The following is an 18,199-nucleotide window of genomic DNA, read 5'->3' as shown; positions in this document are numbered from 1 at the left end:
TATTGTGTAATCCATAATAATAATTAAGTATGCGATAGCGAGAGGACAGTGTGTTTGAAAGTGTTTTTGTGGATGTACATATTTAGTATTTTCATAATATTAATAGAACACATTTCTGAATTTGGAAGGACTATGAATAAAACTTCGCTAAAGTTATATTAAATTTTACATTATTTGACTGCATTTGGTCTTTTTCCAATAATATTGATCTGTTTTTCAAGTATTTATACAAAGAGGAAATTTAATAATAAAACGAAATTCATCTTCCAATTCATTGCATTATTTCCACTTTCTATCTTAAAAAAAATTGGTTCAGGTTCATGCAATCTTACTACTTTAGCTTCTAATCTAGTTCTAATTTAGTTCTTGCTCGCGATGAGATATTTAACTCTGACATCCAGTTTTGTATAAATGTATCATGTAGCATTGATTTCATCACAAACACCTCAATTTAACCAAGCATAATGAAAACCAAAAGACTGTAAAAGAGTACACATAACCGTTGCCCATGACTTACAGTTACACTTTGGCCCTTTTTTCTAAATAACAACATATGACAGTAAATATATTTTACATATTTACATTTATGTTTCTTCTAGACAAAATAGATGACCACACTCATCATAACTGAAATTATTTTGGGTTTGAATTTTAATCCGTAAAAGCTGTTTTTGCAGAAATTCAAATGAACTATTTTTAGAAAAATAACTAGCTGTATGCTAGCATTAACATACGAAGTGGAAAAGATATTCAACTCTGTTTGTTTTTCATCAAGATGGATAATCTGGCCAAATAAAAAATCTCGTAACATATTTTAATAATACATTTAATGTACGTCTGAACCTGTGATCTAGTGCAACAGCTGTTATGTAATTGGGTGGTCAGTGTATATAAACACAATTCAATGTTTTATACTTTAATAACGATCGATTACATCTCATGATAGTAAACACAACTCTCCTATGTACAAAAGCCTGCAGCAGTAATCAGATTAACATTAGAGAGTAGGCGGAACCTAATATTCATTAGCAGTTCTGAGTAATCATGGTAACATTTTATATGAATGGATCACCAAACAACAGCAATTCTAACATATTATACGGCTGACACTACACATCAGGGATTCTTAAATATATTCTTTCTGTCCATGTAAGTTAAGGCTATATTGCAGTGTAAATGGGCAAATGTATTTTCCAGGTTTTGTAAACATGTATGAAACCCCCCAAACTAGTTTTACCTTTGTTTTGAATTACTTAATGTTTGTTTTTTTTTAAAATCCATCCACAATTTATTCACTTGTCCTTAAAATCCGGTAATTACTGTATCTGTAAATGATTTGAAGTATCCGGGTTATCTCGTTGTTTTTTTTAAAATTGTTTTGACGTCCTTAGTTGGCCGTAACCGGAAGTTCAGAAAATATTTTGTAAATAATTGTTTTACACAGAACAGTTGATCATGTTCCCGTAACGGACAATTTTTAAAGGTATTTTAAACAATCTCCATAAATTTACTTATCATATTTTCGTCCAGCCATCATTGAATGCAACTAATGTTATCTCCACCAATCCATGACGAGGTGCTTTAGGACTTAGGTCACTTGTTCATTTGTCTTGACAAGTATATTACATAAATGGAAGACCTACCTATGTGATACCTTTGTGAGGTGGGGAAATATTTAAGCCCTGGACGCCTTGTCATTCCCCTAATCTTTTAGGTTGTGTTACTTGGTTCCGATATAGGCTATAATCAGCTATATATTCAGAAGAATTACGGACACTACGGACCATGGACATTACGGACCAGACATTACGGACCAGATTTAGGGACACTACGGACCAGATTTAGGGACATTACGGACCATCTTCAGAAACTTACGGACCATGATTTATAATGTTTTTAAGCATTTTTTTTTAATTTATTCACTCATCGGTCTTAAATTTGTTAATAAATACTTCAATATGAGTGCTCAGTATGACAATTATCTTTAATGTAACTGAAAAATCCAATGAAATTCCATTGTTAAACATCAATGTATTTTTAATAAAATATAATAATGTGAATAATAATGAACGAAATATGTGTTTATCTTATAATTGTAAATGTGAATATTAATGCCAACGAGTGGTCTACAAGCAGTCTGCTCAAAGCATGTGCGAGACTTTATGGGCCTGTTTAGATAAGAATGGTGGCTTTGGTGACATGTGCTGTTTATTCGTGATTAACAAATTAAAAACTAATGAGTGAATAATGAGTGAATAATTTAAAAACAATATGTTTAAATCATGGTCCGTAAGTTTCCGAAGATGGTCCGTAATGTCCCTAAATCTGGTCCGTAGTGTCCCTAAATCTGGTCCGTAATGTCTGGTCCGTAATGTCCATGGTCCGTAGTGTCCGTGACCCATTCAGAAACTTGTTCAAGTCACAATTTCAACATAAAATACTCTCATTGATGATTGAGCAAGACCTACTTTCCCTCAGCCAAATTTCACTTAAGTAACCAAAAAAATGAATCATGGATTTTCAGCCCTCAGCATCTGATTAGTTGACCAAAGAATCACGATCATGGCGTTTCTCAAAGGGGTTTACATCAGGGTTGTCGTAGTGAGGAAAAATGAATCTGTTTTTTAGCGAATTTTTATATTGGTTAGGGAACTTCGGGAAAAGGAGCAAAAGTAATAGAAGAGTCAAGGAAATTTTTAACCTGAGGGTGAAATTCTTTTTCTGTGGAAAACTCCCCAAAATGTCACTTGCTATTTTGAACTACCAATTATAAATATCATGTAATAATAGTTATAAGAAGAATAACATCTGAAAAGAATGAATATTTTCTTGCTCTCAACAGTAGCACTTCATCAGATTCAGAGTTCCGCTTCCGGGTCACAAAATCAACAATATTGGATGATTTCCGATGCTTATGTTCATATTACACTCTGTGGTAAATGAGCACCTCAGAGGAACTGGGCAGGGATTTTACTCATTTAAGGGAGGGAATAAATTTGACCCTTGGGGGGGAAACCCTCAAACATCGGCTTTATCTCTCTTATTGAGCAAGGAAAGTGAATCCAACTTGATCAGTATACTGTATTATATCACTCAATAAATTTCAGAAGTTTCGAAACAGACTATATCAATGCTATCCTCAGGCTGTTATAGTGCACACTGCACAGATTCTGGAGTAGTAGAATTTAGTGCATCTAAAATTATGTCCAAGGCTTTTGCAGTTACAATATTTAATCATAATGCTTTAATTGTGTATGCCACAAATAATTTAGTATGAAATCCTCTGTTTGAACCCAGCCACATTGATGTGGCATATAACCCTTGACTTTATTGCTATGACTGCTGCTAAAGGGCCCGATCTCACCTGGTATCAACAACATATCTGTATCACAAATGCCGTCTGTGTTTGTCAAGGTGTCAAGGTCGTTCACAGTCTCTGTTGAGCTTCTTGTGCCACAAATGTATGCAAGTCATTCTTCTTATGTGCTGAACACGAACAGAACTATATTTAATCTCTTATTGTCTGTGACTGTTGACGACCAATGTGAGCATTTCTTTAATATCAGACAAAAATATGAGCATGCACTAGGTTTAATTATATTAAAAACAGTTGGATTTTAATGATGATTTAACAAAACATAGACAAACGTTCTAGTGACGGAACATATTATGACAACATGATCGTTAGTATTGGCAGCATTCAAATCTCATGGGGGGGTATTGTTGTTGATGGGACTAAGCATTGATGAATTCTATTTGGTTAAGCCGAGGAAAAAGGTGTGAAGAGTGGCAAACCTTGGAGACCTAAATGGATCAATGCAGACAGGCTCATAGTTTTAAGAATCAGGGGCGGTAACACCCCCAACATACTAGTATAATTGTCTGCACAGGAACAGTATCAAAGTCATTGGATGCAAAGTTCTTGGAGACCATAACAATGGTTACAATGCACAATTTACGGCAATCATGTTGGGGAGAAGGTTGAAGGGTACACAACTTTTGATGATGGGGCAGATATCAAGAGCATGGCCATTTAAAATAAGACCAGGGGAGCAGCTACAAGGTAGATCTGCGCATATTTTCAGTGATCAAATAGTAATAAAGATCGAGGTGGGAGCTGAAGCTGCCTAGACAGGCATACATAACATTACCATGGTGGCCACTAGGAGAAGTGCAATAGAGCTAAAAACTAGGGATGGAAGCGAATATCCGAGTATCCGGATATCCGGATATCACGCAAGTATTCGGATACCAAAATGGGTATTCGAATATTCGTTAAAAATTAAAATTTCAATGAAATCGCTAAGCAGAGACATAGCAATTGTATAAAACTTTTCAGATGAAATATTTCAGGTGATCAACAGTGTCTGTCGCGAAGCGGGTATGTGTCACAAATCGTCTGCTAATTGGGTGTTTGCACAAGGCGTGATATTGTGCCCTTCTGCAGCACCCTGTGAAGTTCTATGACCTTATTTACAATGACAAGTGTTGTTTTATGATCTCATATGTGCTTAATTGACACTAATTGGCACTATTTGATATTAAACGGATTGATCATTAATCCGTAGGAATTGATCGTCCATCACAAGTTAAGGGTCGTGCAATCAAAGCTATTAATGACCGTATGCATCATATTTTTGATGAATATGCATGAAGAAATTATTGCTATCTGAACAATAAATACAAAAACAAATTTGTTTATCTTTTCACGTTTCAATCAAATTTCCATCATTTTGCATCTTGTACTTGTGTCTTGAATTATTAATTGTTATTCCTGTATCACGACTATGGATATATGCCTCCAACATTGACTTCAAGTGTTCGGAAGTATTCTCAAAATCCGAGGATGGTAAATTGTTGTGTGTAAACATTAGTTTAATGATAAATAAAAAAGTACACGCATGTAAATAAAGAAAAATCAGAGCGTCTTTTTGTCTTCTTATCTTTTCCCCAATTATATCCTTCATTACAAAACACGCAGAAATTGTAGGTATTGCATTAAATCAAACAATGTAATGAAATAAAATTACAATCGGAAACCTGCTGATAAATAACAAACTCGAAGGCACGTGGCAGTAACCAGGCAACCACCTCGGCCGAAGTGACTATCAAATTCGCGAGTTGTTTATTAGGTATTCATCATGAGTTTTATGACGTAAAATGAGTAGTTTAGCTTTGATTATAACATTATAAATTATTAAGACTGAGAAAGAATGAATGAAAAGTGAAAATGCCATATGACGTATTATAAATTAAGTGAACAATTATGTCAAATATCAGAAGGTAGGTGACATATAATAGGAAATTTACTTATTATGAAAACAATTTGATACGAGTATCCGAATAGTATTCGAATACTTGATACGAATATCCTGATACCGATTTGGTATCCGGTTTCCATCCCTACTAAAAACTGTAATTGTAAGCAAAGATGAAAGTTTATCGGAGACATGGGTGGAGAAATTTATTAAGACCTATTATGGCTTTATTTGAAGTGCACTTAAAAAACAAAGTTAAAATTCTGAAAATTTACGACATTTTGATGTGTTTAGATAACAGTTTCAATGCCTAAATAAACTTCACTACCCAGAATGAGGTAACCCTCCTCTGGCACCGAATCCCAGCATTGGTTAGTTCTTTTTTTTTTTTTTAAATATTTAAGAACCAGGGTCCTAAAAGAAAGTCAGCTCTAAGGCCTTATGAGACAAGGCACAGTGAAATGGGACAGAATTGGTTCCCAAACTTAAGTATCTTTGTATTAGTAGTAGTTGTGTTGAAATAACCAACCCAATAAATCTGTTTTTATATTTGTCATTTTAATTGCAGTCAAAATTGGCTTTGATAAAATAAAATAAAAAGTCTGTATTCTGACATGTGGGGTACAATCTCTTACATATTATGAACATACTGTATTCCACTTTGTCTTAATTTTGTTGACTGTAATTGTTGTTTGCCATTTTAAATGGCTCGTTTATATGATATATATTTTTATAATAGGATCATTGAATTCAGGTACTGGTTGAAAAAGGTCAAACTGCAGTGATGTCTGGTCGTGAAATAATCATCGATCAGGCACCCATAATGATACAACCTCAATGGGCTCCGGTTCCTGTTTCAACAGATGATATTCGTGATCTCTATGAAGACCTGGAGTATGACGAAGATGCTATCAGCCTAGGGTCTGCAGGTAGATGGACAAAGGATCGAGGAAGGAGCCATTACGGTCATGGCAGAATTGGAAAGGTCAGCATGTACTACAATAATTGCTTCAGTGTGTGGGCTTTGAGCATTTTAAGATTTCAACATAAACATATTGCTAATATATTTTCAAAACGCTCAAAATTGTTTGGAAAAGTTGAATAATACTAGTCTTACTAGACAGTTAATACGTTGTACTTGATTACATATTTCCCATGCTTTTAAATTTTGATTCTCATAATCATGTTTATGGGATTGTAAGGAAGTATATTTATTGTAACTTTCATTTGGCATTGAAGTGCTAGTTAAATTTAGCCTGTAGTGGGGCGACTGTTCAGAATATTGTTAAAGTTAACAATTTTATGTCGTCATTGTTAACTTTCAAGTCTTTAATGAAGCTTGTGATCTGCAGTACTGCTTATTTAAATATATGAGCATGTCATATTATTTTTCACCTTTAAAAGTTTACTATGACACCATTTACAAGGCTGTTGATTTACAAAGTTATTAACAATCTGTTCAAAGTTTCTCTGTTATCATTTCTTGAGGTATCCAATATAGAAATATGTTTGTTAGAAATATATTTGTCGTTTCATCGTGCCATTCGTAACTAGTAATGTTAATTTTTCGTGGCTGGTCACCCCATATAACTTGGGCATCGTTTTAAAGTGTGTTACTAACTGATTACTAATATGTAACATTTATGACCCAAAATATGTTATAGATAAAGTTATGGCAGTTTTTTTCTTATTTCATCTGATGTCGGAAGTGAAAGGACTGATTTATCAATTTATTTTAAGGTCAAAGTGTGTTTGCATTATTTTTATCAGTAGAATATATATTTTTTATGTTCTTCCTCTACACATTAAACTCCTACATATGATACAAATAATATTGGGCCATAAAAAAACACAATATTTTAAAAATTGCATCCACTTTCATGATTTTGTCACAAATTCATGGTGACAATGGTGATGGCCAGTGGGAACCCTAGTCACCAGATCTCAAACTTTCACTTGATTGTATTTCACGATATCTTAACTGCCTTTTTTCGTACAGGGCCAAAATGACAGTAATGTAATAGAAGAAGTAGAGGAAGAAGACAATGAAAGAGATGATGATGATGACTCCGAGATTCACTCAAGGGTTGGGGACTTTTTCACGGCCCCCTGCAGGGCTGCTGAGCAGGCCGAGGAGTTTGTAAAAAAAGTCTGGGAGGCTGGCTGGAGGGTTGTCCATCATAATTCCTTGCCCAACTGGCTCCGAGATAATGACTTCCTGCACAAGGGACACCGTTTACCTACAAACTCATTTCTGGCCTGCTTCAAGTCCATATTCAGAGTGCACACGGAGACAGGCAATATTTGGACACATCTGTTGGGTATGGTTACCCTTAAACTATTCAGAAAACAATCAAACTTGTAGGTTTCTTGAGCTTTTATGTTGACAATACTTGCTAATAAATTTAAATAAAAACTATTGATTGAAAAAGAGATTATATGATATTCAGTTCAGTCATGCAGGCATTAAAGCTTACTTGGTTGTAGGATGAACATGTAGTTTGTGGCAGAATTTCACCCTTACTGTTCCTTTGTTTTTTCAGGCATGATAGCCTTTATAGGCATTACCAGTTATTTTGTTACTCGACCCTCGTTTGAGATCCAGTGGCAGGAGAAAGCTGTGTTTTCTGCCTTCTTTGTGGGAGCAATTGTCTGTCTGGGCTTCTCATGGGTGTTCCATACAGTCTTCAACCATTCGCAAGGAGTTGGAAAACTGTTTAATAAGTATGATTATAACCCAATTACATTATTCTTTTAATAAGCTTCGCCACATTTTTCATTTTTATATTTTGAAAACAATATAAACTAATTTTCCTGTATGTCCCCTACGGCACATGTGAAGCCAAAGAGTGTCAGTTTTTCTTCATGGCTTTCTTGATAATTATTAAAACCAGAGTTATTTGCCTAGCTACACATTGCATATAGTTTTATGGGAATTATTTGCTTAAGATAAATTGGTCTAAGTTTAATGAATATTAGTTATTTTTTTATTATACTGTATAATATTAGAAGCAACTAGCAAGGTTCACATACTTAATCTGACACCTTTTTTTGTCCAGGTTAGACTACTGTGGAATAGCAATACTGACAATGGGGTCTTTTGTCCCGTGGCTTCATTATGGTTTCTACTGCAAGCTGGGGGTGAAGATAATCTACATGGCTCTCACTTTCGGCCTCGGAACTCTGTGTATCATTGTGTCTCTCTGGAGTAAATTCAGTGAGCCTAGGTTCAGACCTTTACGGGCAGGTATGTATAATCCAGTACCTTTGTAATATAGTATTAATGTATAGGTACCTCTCAGACGCCAACATTTTTTTTGCTATTAAATATCTTCATGTTGGAAAGTACATGTGAGAATAGTTTTTATTATTTTAGTTGTGTTCGTGATATTATAAGAATTGGAGATACAAAATGTAAATTAAAAACTGAATGGTTCGGTTCATGAAGGTTCATTTTAAGTCTGCAAATTCACAAAAGCTGGAAAGAAAATGGTGCTAGAAGCCTATGTTATGATCAATTGTGAGACTTTTATAATATCAATCAATACAGAATTTGGCATTGCTACATGTATGTTTCACAACACAATTTGTTATAGAAAATTAGTATAGGCATGGATGTTACCATAAAAAATATTAAATGCTTAACAAAGGCAAAATTTGAAAAATATCACTGGATTACAATTTGTTACTAAATTTCATCAAAACAAATTGACAGGGCTGTCTTTCTTATTCTCTGGCTATTATTCAATTCCAAACCCCACCTTTAAAATAAATATTTCTCTACAATTTTGTGATTGTTTGTACTTTGAAGAAAAGAAGGGGATCATACACCAGACACAAAATGGCCATTATATATTCTTTTTTATTGGTGTGCAATATGCTGTCACTGGAATTCAGTTATTTCTATTAAATGTTAATGATATCGCCTATAAAACAAAATGCTTTTTTACACTTAATTTTATTTTTTAATAATAATAATAAGATGTATTTGTGTCAATTGAAAGTGACAATCTAATTCAAAATCAATGCAAACATAAATAACACACATGCATTTTGAGTGATAAAACTTTAACTACTTACTAAATAATGCATTTATGGAAAATATTAATTATTGATAACAATATTGTAACCGTGTATAAAATAGCTTAAAGCGCAAAAATATTAAATGATTGGTGAATGCTAAAAGATTTACTGTGGTTTACTATAGTCTCATAAGGTAGAAATACAATGTTTTATTCTTATTTATTTCAAATTTAACTCGGTATCCTTCATAAGAACCATTGTATTTGACATTTGGTCATCCATTTTGAAATATCAAAATAATATCATTAATTATGGTTTATCTAATTTGGGAATAAGAGTGCATCTTTAAAAATCCCTTTTTCTATCAAAATCATCATGAGGACCTGACCCTATTTTGCTAGAGGTGAGAGACAGCCCTGGTTAATATACATTTGTATAAATGAACTGCTCCAACTCTGATGAACATTGTATATGTATTGCAGGTGTTTTTATCGCATTTGGCCTGAGTGGTGTGATACCAGCCCTCCATATTGTGATAACAGACGGGTTCTGGGAGGCCGTTAACAAGCATTCTCTCGGCTGGCTTTCCCTGATGGGTTTACTCTACATTGTTGGGGCTCTCATATATGCCATCAGAATTCCAGAGAGGTTATTTCCTGGCAAATTTGATATTTGGGTAGGTATTTCTGTCAACAAAATGTCATGAAATAGAGGATTGTTTCAGAGTAAGGTCACAATGCATTTCACTAAGTAAGCACCTTAAGATTTATTAATGAGTGATGTGGCCATGAGTGCAATGTCTACTTTTGGTGTTCACAAGGTGAAATTGATTTTTATGTCCCTGAAGATCAGCATATTAAAACAACATTGTTTTTCTGTCTGCTTTTCCGTATCGTGGTTGTAAGTTTGGCATGCAGGGAGTGATTTTAAAAGAACTTGCCACATGTGTTTGGTACATACAGAGGACGCCTTGCATGCAAAACCCAAGTTCCTATCCCGAAGGTCAAGGTCACACATACAGATTTATCATTATGATTTGGGTTTCTGTGTCCGCGCTGTTTCTTTGTCATACAGGGAGGGTCATAGCACATGTGTTTGGTACAAGACGTGGTGTCAGGTACAAGACACACATCCTACCTCAAAATTCAAGGTCATGTTTAGAGGTTAAATGTCATGGAATGCTAAACATATGCACATAAAGTGTAGGTGGTTGTGTTCAGGCTGTAATTTTGTTATGCACAGACGGATTTTAAAATAATTTGTGTTCCGACTTGAAAGTTCAAGGTCACACTTAAAAATTAATCAATATGGAATGATGCATAGAATATATGCATATTGATAGAGTAAAATTGGTTGTGTAGACCAGCGGAGAGCATATTATTAAGGGATGTACATTGTCGATACAATTCCAGTTTCTGACTTGATTTGAGAAAGGATTCAAATGGGCTGGCTACCCCAGTCAGTGCTATGGATTAGGCTTTTATGGTATTCAGAAATGGTTGGTTATATGTTCATTGACAAACAAGACTGCATCCAGCAACTTGATCATGAGTTCATGGTCTAGTTAATGATATAGTCATACTGTGGCTTTTAAAATAGGCAAAAATTAATGATTGAATATTTATAAGCTGACTGTTTGCCTTTAAAGTAGGCGGTAATAGAATCCAATATCGTTCGATGATACTTGTTACGAAATCATCCCAGCTGGACAGCTGCGCTGGCCTCATTCATGAAGTTGTCCACTCACAAACTCCTTTCTATTGAAATATAGGGGCATGACAAATCACAAGCTAGATTGCAATAGCCATTCTTATGTTGTGTCCCTTTCACTGCCAGAAACTGGAATTGTATTAGTATCAATGTTTATGAAAAAAAAATTGAAAACCTAAAGTATCTGTTTTGTCATATTTATTTGTTTGAATTGTGAATTATTGACCAAATTCACAAGTTTTTCTCTTACTAGAGCAATTGTGAGCAGTTGATCACACAAGTTGGACATTTGAGCTTAATGTTTCCCATTTCATGACACTGTGTGGAAAACTGTTTCAGCGAGCATTTCTACCACTAGATATGGTTGATATCAGGAATAGAGAACAACTTTCCTGTTTTTTCACATTGCTGTGCAATGTCTGGCGATCCAAATCCAATTATGTTAGTAAAACCATGAATCTGGCTGCCAAAACTGTACATAGCAATTTTGCCTGATCACATCTTTCTCTCAGACATGTAAAACTTTTTCTCCAGACAGTTTGTACTTTTTTCCAAACTTGAGCTGATGGGGCCATTTAGTCTGTAAATCTAGTTGAATAACTGCATAATTGTTGTCTGTATTTTGGAAGAGAAAATGTGTACTTGTGTCTTGGAAATCTGTGAAGTGAATTACTTATTAATTTGCGAGGCTTCCTTGATCACACCATGGGGCATTTTCTCTCCAGACATTTCATTTAAAGCTGATAAAAAAATACCCCAAAAATGCATGATTTGAATGTGAAATAAGCTTATATGAATAAGAAACTAAATATTGATTTAGTTTCTGTTATTTCATTTAGGATACTTAAGAATATATATAACAAAATACAAATTCTGAATTTGATCGACATGTATTAGGTTTAGTTTGAAGGCATTTAACAGGGGCCACATTCAATAAGCAACTTAGATTGAAGTTAAATTTAAGATTAGAAACTAGGTGATTTGATTGGCCTGTATATTTAGCTGACCAATAGGCTGAATGGAATCACCGAGGCATGTCTAAGGAAAAGGATAAGATCCATTAAGAATACTGGCAAAGGGTAATACCCTAGTAACACTCCTTGTCTATGGTAGTATAGAGGTGACATGTGGGGAAAACCATGTAATCTCATGGCATTGACCTACTGACTTGTCCCAGTATGACTTAGTATGTTGTAGTTCCTATGACTCAGTATGTTGTGACCATGACTTAAAGTCTTGTTGACAAGACTTTGTTATCTTGCGGCCATGATTGACTTATTTGTTTTTCACAACTAAGTATATATGTTGTGGCAATGACTTTTTTTCTTAATCCCACCTTTAAGCTACCTCCAAATCGTGGCCAGGACATAAATGTACTAAGATATGGGATTGAGTATGCTAGTCATGTCCATGAGATAACAAAATCACACATGTATGTATATTATCAATTTATTTATTTGCATACGAAAACAGTTTCGGGATCCATTTTTGTCCTGTTTTATAACATAAAACTGGGAATTTTATTTTTACGTCTGGGAAAGAGGTATATGTTTTAAACATTTGAATGGATACAATTTGGTTAAAAAACTCACACTGAAACTGTTAGACTAATGAAAAGTTTCAAGTTTTATTGAAAATATCGGCAATACATAAGCCATTGGCCATGAACAATAGAATGAGATGTCACAATTGAAAAGGTTACAAATACAAAAAATAACAACATTTGACATGTACATATTATACAAAAACAGAATAATTCTCTACTTTATTGTGCTATCTAACTATGAAGCAACTGCGTCAATGCTAAAGTAGCGCTGTAGAAAAACACTGTAAATATATTTAAACACATATTGTATTTTTTGAAGGTATCAAAATCCTGAATTGATTCAAGTAATAACTAATGATATATAGACTATATTTTGTTTATTTATGCTTACAATACACTACATAATATTGTGATACATGCAAGAGCATCTTAAGTGACACTCTTATTTAAAATACATGTTTAACAAACATAAACTTTGAGTGATAAACCTTTAACAACATACTAAATAATGCATTTCTGAAAAATATTAATTACTGATAACAAGATTGTAACCATGTATTTAAACTGTAGCTGAAAACTTACAAATATTAAAGGACTGGTGGGTCCTTAAAGATTTACAGTGATCAACTATCATCTAGTAATGTAGAAATACCATGTGTGCACCTTCCTTTCAAATTTAATTACTGAATTGTAACTAGCTGAATGTTGTGTGTTTATTTCAGTTTCAGAGTCACCAGATCTTTCACATGTTTGTGCTGGCCGCTGCCTTCGTCCATTACCACGGTATCACAGAGATCGCCAACTACCGACTCAGCAATGGGGATTGTCTTACTAATGAGTATTTCTAGGGAAAATGGAATAGAGTTTATGTGGAACAAATAGACATATTTAATTATTACATATATAAAATGATGCACGCTATTAATAAATAAATACACTGCAGTTTTTGAGACAGTATTTATTGCACACGACTCATTCTAAATATATAATTCACATATCCCTTGGAATCATGACACATTTTATTGACAAATATTCTATAGCTATGTACACTATTTACAGTGTTGCAAGCTTCATTCTTATTTTGCTATATATTTCTCTCAAGATGGATACAAAGAGCTTATTTCATGGTGCACAGATCTGAAAAATGATCTCTCTTTGATTAAAGGCATCATACAAAAAGTGTAGGACCAATGTTGTATGTTACCCATCTGCAATCAATTGTGTAGAACTGGGTAACTTTTGGTACGTCAAATCATTTGATTAATTGGTCAATTATCCAATAATTACAATCAATATATCTTTATACTAATGCCAGCAGCAGTCAGGTGTTATATGGTATACTACTGGTATTATCTCATTTCCTCCAGTTTTGGAGGGAGACAATGAATATAAACAGAACTCCTTAAAGTGTTCAAGCCGTAAGCAGCCTTACAGCCAACCTGTAAGCAGACTTACAGCCAACCAGTAAGCATCTTACAGCCAACCCGTAAGCAGCCTTACAGCCAACCCGTAAGCAGACTTACAGCCAACCCGTAAGCTGTCTTACAGCCATCTCGTAAGCTGTCTTACGGCTATAGTCAGATAAAGGAGAGTTCAGAATATCCTTTCAGGAAAGGCCTACATGTATGATTATGTATGGTATATGTTTGATGATAAAAGCATGAAGGAGAACTTGCAAATGACAAATTATGAATTACCGTATTATAGTTAGAATATTGTGATTAAAGCTGTTGTGGATAACTCCCAACTCACACACCAGCGCATTACTTGTTCATGTTGTATATATTCTTTCATTCGAAATTGTTGTTATTTTAAATTTGTTGTGCACTACATAAATCATAATTGATGAAATTGTTCATAATTATGTATGTAAATTTTAAAAGTGACACTTTTATCTTGTAAAATAGTGTAATGTTTTGAATTGAGCATATAATTATGTTTGTGCAAAACTGCTAGTTTCCAAAAAAAATTGAAGAAGTTTGACATTAATTGATGAAAAACATTTGCATTGATATTGATGCTGAGTGACATGAATTAGAATATTAATAGTTCGGGAAAAAACTAGAGTTTATAAGGTTAAAACTTAAACTTTTGAAATTATTGTTCTTAAACCCTGACTTTAACATGTTCACAGAACATAAAAAGTATCAAATTACTTCTCTGTAATTTTGCTTCAAAGTGAGATAATTCAGTTTAGTATAATTTAGTTCTGACAGCTTTTATCTCAGGCTTCATATTCTTCAAGAACTCAGCCCTGGAATGACCTTTTGTTTTGTTTACATTAAGATTTTTCTTAAAAGTAAGAAATAAATAACTTGACACATGAGAACAATTCTAGAAAAGTGACAGCATTGCAATCTGCCAACTGTATTATATTCTTTGTTGTTTGTACCAATTCTCATTAATTGTGGATAATGTTTGTTTGTCACCATTTTAATACATATGTGTGAACCTTTCAAATGGAATATATGTTAATCATTAACCCCCAACCCCCCATGTAGTGTTATATCAATTTTATGAATTAACAAACTAATTTGAATTTTGAAGCTACACAAGAACGTACAGATATGTTGTATACATGCATGTATGTCCTTTCAAGAAAATGTTCTTGAAAGAGTTATTTATAGATATTGCCCAGCCTTCATAAAACACCTCAAGTCAATTCTTAGCTTTAGTCGATTTCTGAAGATTTTCATAGGCAGATTTAACCTTTAATTGTGTTTATTGCATTAAATTAATAAACATAAAGTATTTTAGACAAAGTAATCATTTTATATGTCAAGTGAGGAAATTTCTGAAGTTAGGAAACGACTCCAGACGTTTTATGAATAACGGCTATGATTTATGTCTTTCACTTTCATTGGATCCATACCTCATGGTTTTTTGAGATATGGTGTCCGATGGACAAATAAGCTTGTCATTTTATTGAGCCATTTGTGATGTTTAATTGTCATGCCCCGATGTTAAATTGTCATGCCCAGATGTTAAATTGTCATGCCCAGATGTTAAATTGTCATGCCCAGATGTTAAATTGTCATGCCCAGGTACCCGTATCATGGGTTTAGCTTATTTATTACATAAAAGATGAGGTTATGACAGTTCATGTATTTGTATCCCACTTGAACTGAAATCGGACTTGGAATGACCTTTTTTGCACTATTACAGGCCAAAAATGTGTTTTTTATTTTTTTTTGTGTGTATTTTTTTATTCTTTTTCCTTTCATAAAATCCAAATGTTACCAAAATAAATAAAGGGCCACCACGCATCTACAGTTAATATAATCGTACATCAGATACTGTAGAAGAAGATTTTCATGTTACACATTTTCTTGAAACTCGCACATTTCCACGGTATTTTCACTGAATAGTTACAACTTTTTAGTGGGTATGTGCTGTGTCGAAAGTCACATTACAACACATATAGTTAAGAATCATTTATAGCACTTTCCCTCTTCTTTGGAATTAAAGTTGTTTCACAAAAAGGTTTCTCATAAAAATCACTTGTTATTTTACTATGTATTTTACTGGGTATAATTTATATGTAGCTGGGTAAGCAGATTTGTTATTGACATACAGCTTTTTTTTAGAGACCAATATGAAGATTTACATTAGAAAATACAGTAATTATTTTTTTTGTATATTTAATGAAATTTGTTTATTGTGACAGGTTCATCATCTTTAAAATGTAATTGTGGTCCAAAACTGAATGTATTTCCTCTCATTTTGTAGTGTTTACCTATGTATAACAATAATTGAAGCCCAGAATTATGATAGTCTGGTTTTCCCAAGCCAAATTTCCATTACTATGGAAACAAGAGTCATTGATCAGACACATAAATTTCAGTAGCTCGAATTTTATATCAATAGGTTTTATTAAGTGAGATATTTAGAAGCTGCCGCATGCACAGAAAGTTTATTTTTGTTCTTCTTAAAGGATTTGTTGGCAGAATGCTGCACCTGTCCTGCTGTTCAGAAAATCAAAAGTATAAAACTGTTGGACATAAGACTACATGTGTTGTATTATGGAAAGAATTATTTAATTGTAGAAACTCTTTACGTAGGGATAAATTGAGTAGGTTTTAATTTCGAACTAATAAGATTGTCATTCAAAGCAAATTTTGTTATTTTAATTAATGGTTATGACTGTAATTGAAATTTATTATGCAGTTAGGAAGTGCGTTTGTACTATAGAGTCTATTTTGTGTGTTATTTATGGATTGATTTTGAACTTGTTGTACTCCAGTTACAAATAAATCAACAACTCACCTTGAACTGTTATGTTTTAGCTCTACTATTCGAAGAATAAGGAGGCTTTACTACAGCCCCAGTGTCTGCGTTAGGTTTAAGTTTTAGGGCAAGTTGGCATTTTCACTTCTTTCTCCAATACCCTTTTTTCAATTTACTCAATACTTCACACAGTTGTGTACATCTGGCAATGAGGTAACATAACTCCATATAATCCTTAGTACAAAGTTTTAGGGTACATTGTGTCAGGTTAAAGTTAAAGGGCAAGTTCTGATTGTTACTAATACCTTCTATACCCTTTATTGAATTGACTTAATACTTCACACAAGAAGGTTACACAACACCATTTCATCCTTAATACAAATTATGACCCCTAATTGACTTGGGAACTTCCGTTTAAGTTTCAGGGCATATTGTGTCTGGTTATAGTATGACGGTCAAGTTGAGACTTTCACTAATTACTTCTATACCTTTCATTCAAGTGATTTATTACATAACACATTTGTTAACGGCCGTCACACAATTAGGTTACATACTTGCAACCCCATATTGACACTACACACAAATTATGGTCCTTGATCGCCCTTCTTTATATTTTGTATTGCTTCTGATAGGCACATTTTTAACCAAAGTCAAACCTGGTTAGATAAATGATGTATGCCATTATTGGTAAAGAATAATTTTACGTTTGACAAATGGTAACCAAATTGAAAACAAAGAGTTAATGGAGGCCTTTGATGGGAATGTTTTTTTGGGCACCTAGGGTCAAGGTCACTGTTTCTTAAGTTAGGGTTGAGATAATGCAACAAAACTTGGTATATAGGAACCTTTATAAAGACCTTTCATGGGATTGTGTTTGGGGCCTCTAGAGTCAATGTCAAGGTCATTCTTACTTAAATAGATAACCATTTGGTACTGAAGAACCTTAGTGTTTGCGTATTGTTACCTAACTTGGTATGGGAAAAGTGTTTATGTCTTCCATGGGGTTGCATTTGGAGCACCAAGGGTCAAGTTCACTATTAATAGAAATAGTTAAAAAAAACCAGTTCAAACTGAATCTCATGCCAATTGCTGGAGTTCTTCTGATAATCTTTGGTTTAGTCGCATTGCGGCGTTCTTGTTTTTTTTTTATTGGTTTTGACACGAAATATTAAATCATTTTTGTATTCATTTCTAAGACAAAGCGGTGTGAAGTCGAGCGCGCTGTCCTTCGACAGCTCTGTTACTATACGCATTAAAACTTATGCTCGTGTTGTATGCTCAAAAAAGAGTTTAAACAACTCTGAATTTCAGGATCCATTAGGTTTGAACAGTTGTTAAATATCTACGGTACCTGGAGAATATGAAATATAATGGTACATTCACGGGTTATTTGACGAGTGTTTGATGGTTTTCTTGATTATGAGTAGATAATAAC

General features: G+C 33.7%; 1 protein-coding gene across 1 annotated transcript; it reads left to right on the top strand.

The window, feature by feature from the left end:
- Positions 1-1,383: 1,383 nt before the first annotated feature.
- Positions 1,384-16,803, top strand: LOC128217786 (adiponectin receptor protein-like). Its single transcript, XM_052925169.1, has 7 exons — positions 1,384-1,483; positions 6,013-6,243; positions 7,258-7,579; positions 7,802-7,982; positions 8,318-8,505; positions 9,764-9,957; positions 13,260-16,803. The coding sequence occupies exons 2-7, from the start codon at positions 6,043-6,045 to the stop codon at positions 13,383-13,385; spliced, it is 1,212 nt and encodes a 403-aa protein (XP_052781129.1). The 5' UTR covers positions 1,384-1,483; positions 6,013-6,042; the 3' UTR covers positions 13,386-16,803.
- The last annotated feature ends 1,396 nt before the right edge of the window (positions 16,804-18,199 follow it).

The sequence above is a fragment of the Mya arenaria genome, chromosome 14 (genome assembly GCF_026914265.1).
Source record: "Mya arenaria isolate MELC-2E11 chromosome 14, ASM2691426v1".
NCBI classification, from domain to species: Eukaryota; Metazoa; Mollusca; class Bivalvia; order Myida; family Myidae; genus Mya; species Mya arenaria.
This window is presented reverse-complemented; position numbering and strand designations above follow the sequence as displayed.

Excerpts from the sequence above, each read along its gene's own strand:
- LOC128217786 (XM_052925169.1), top strand. The coding sequence starts at position 6,043 with ATGTCTGGTCGTGAAATAATCATCGATCAGGCACCCATAATGATACAA. Across the intron at positions 7,983-8,317 it reads GTTGGAAAACTGTTTAATAA|GTTAGACTACTGTGGAATAG; the intron begins GTATGATTATAA and ends TTTTTTGTCCAG. Across the intron at positions 9,958-13,259 it reads CTGGCAAATTTGATATTTGG|TTTCAGAGTCACCAGATCTT; the intron begins GTAGGTATTTCT and ends TGTTTATTTCAG.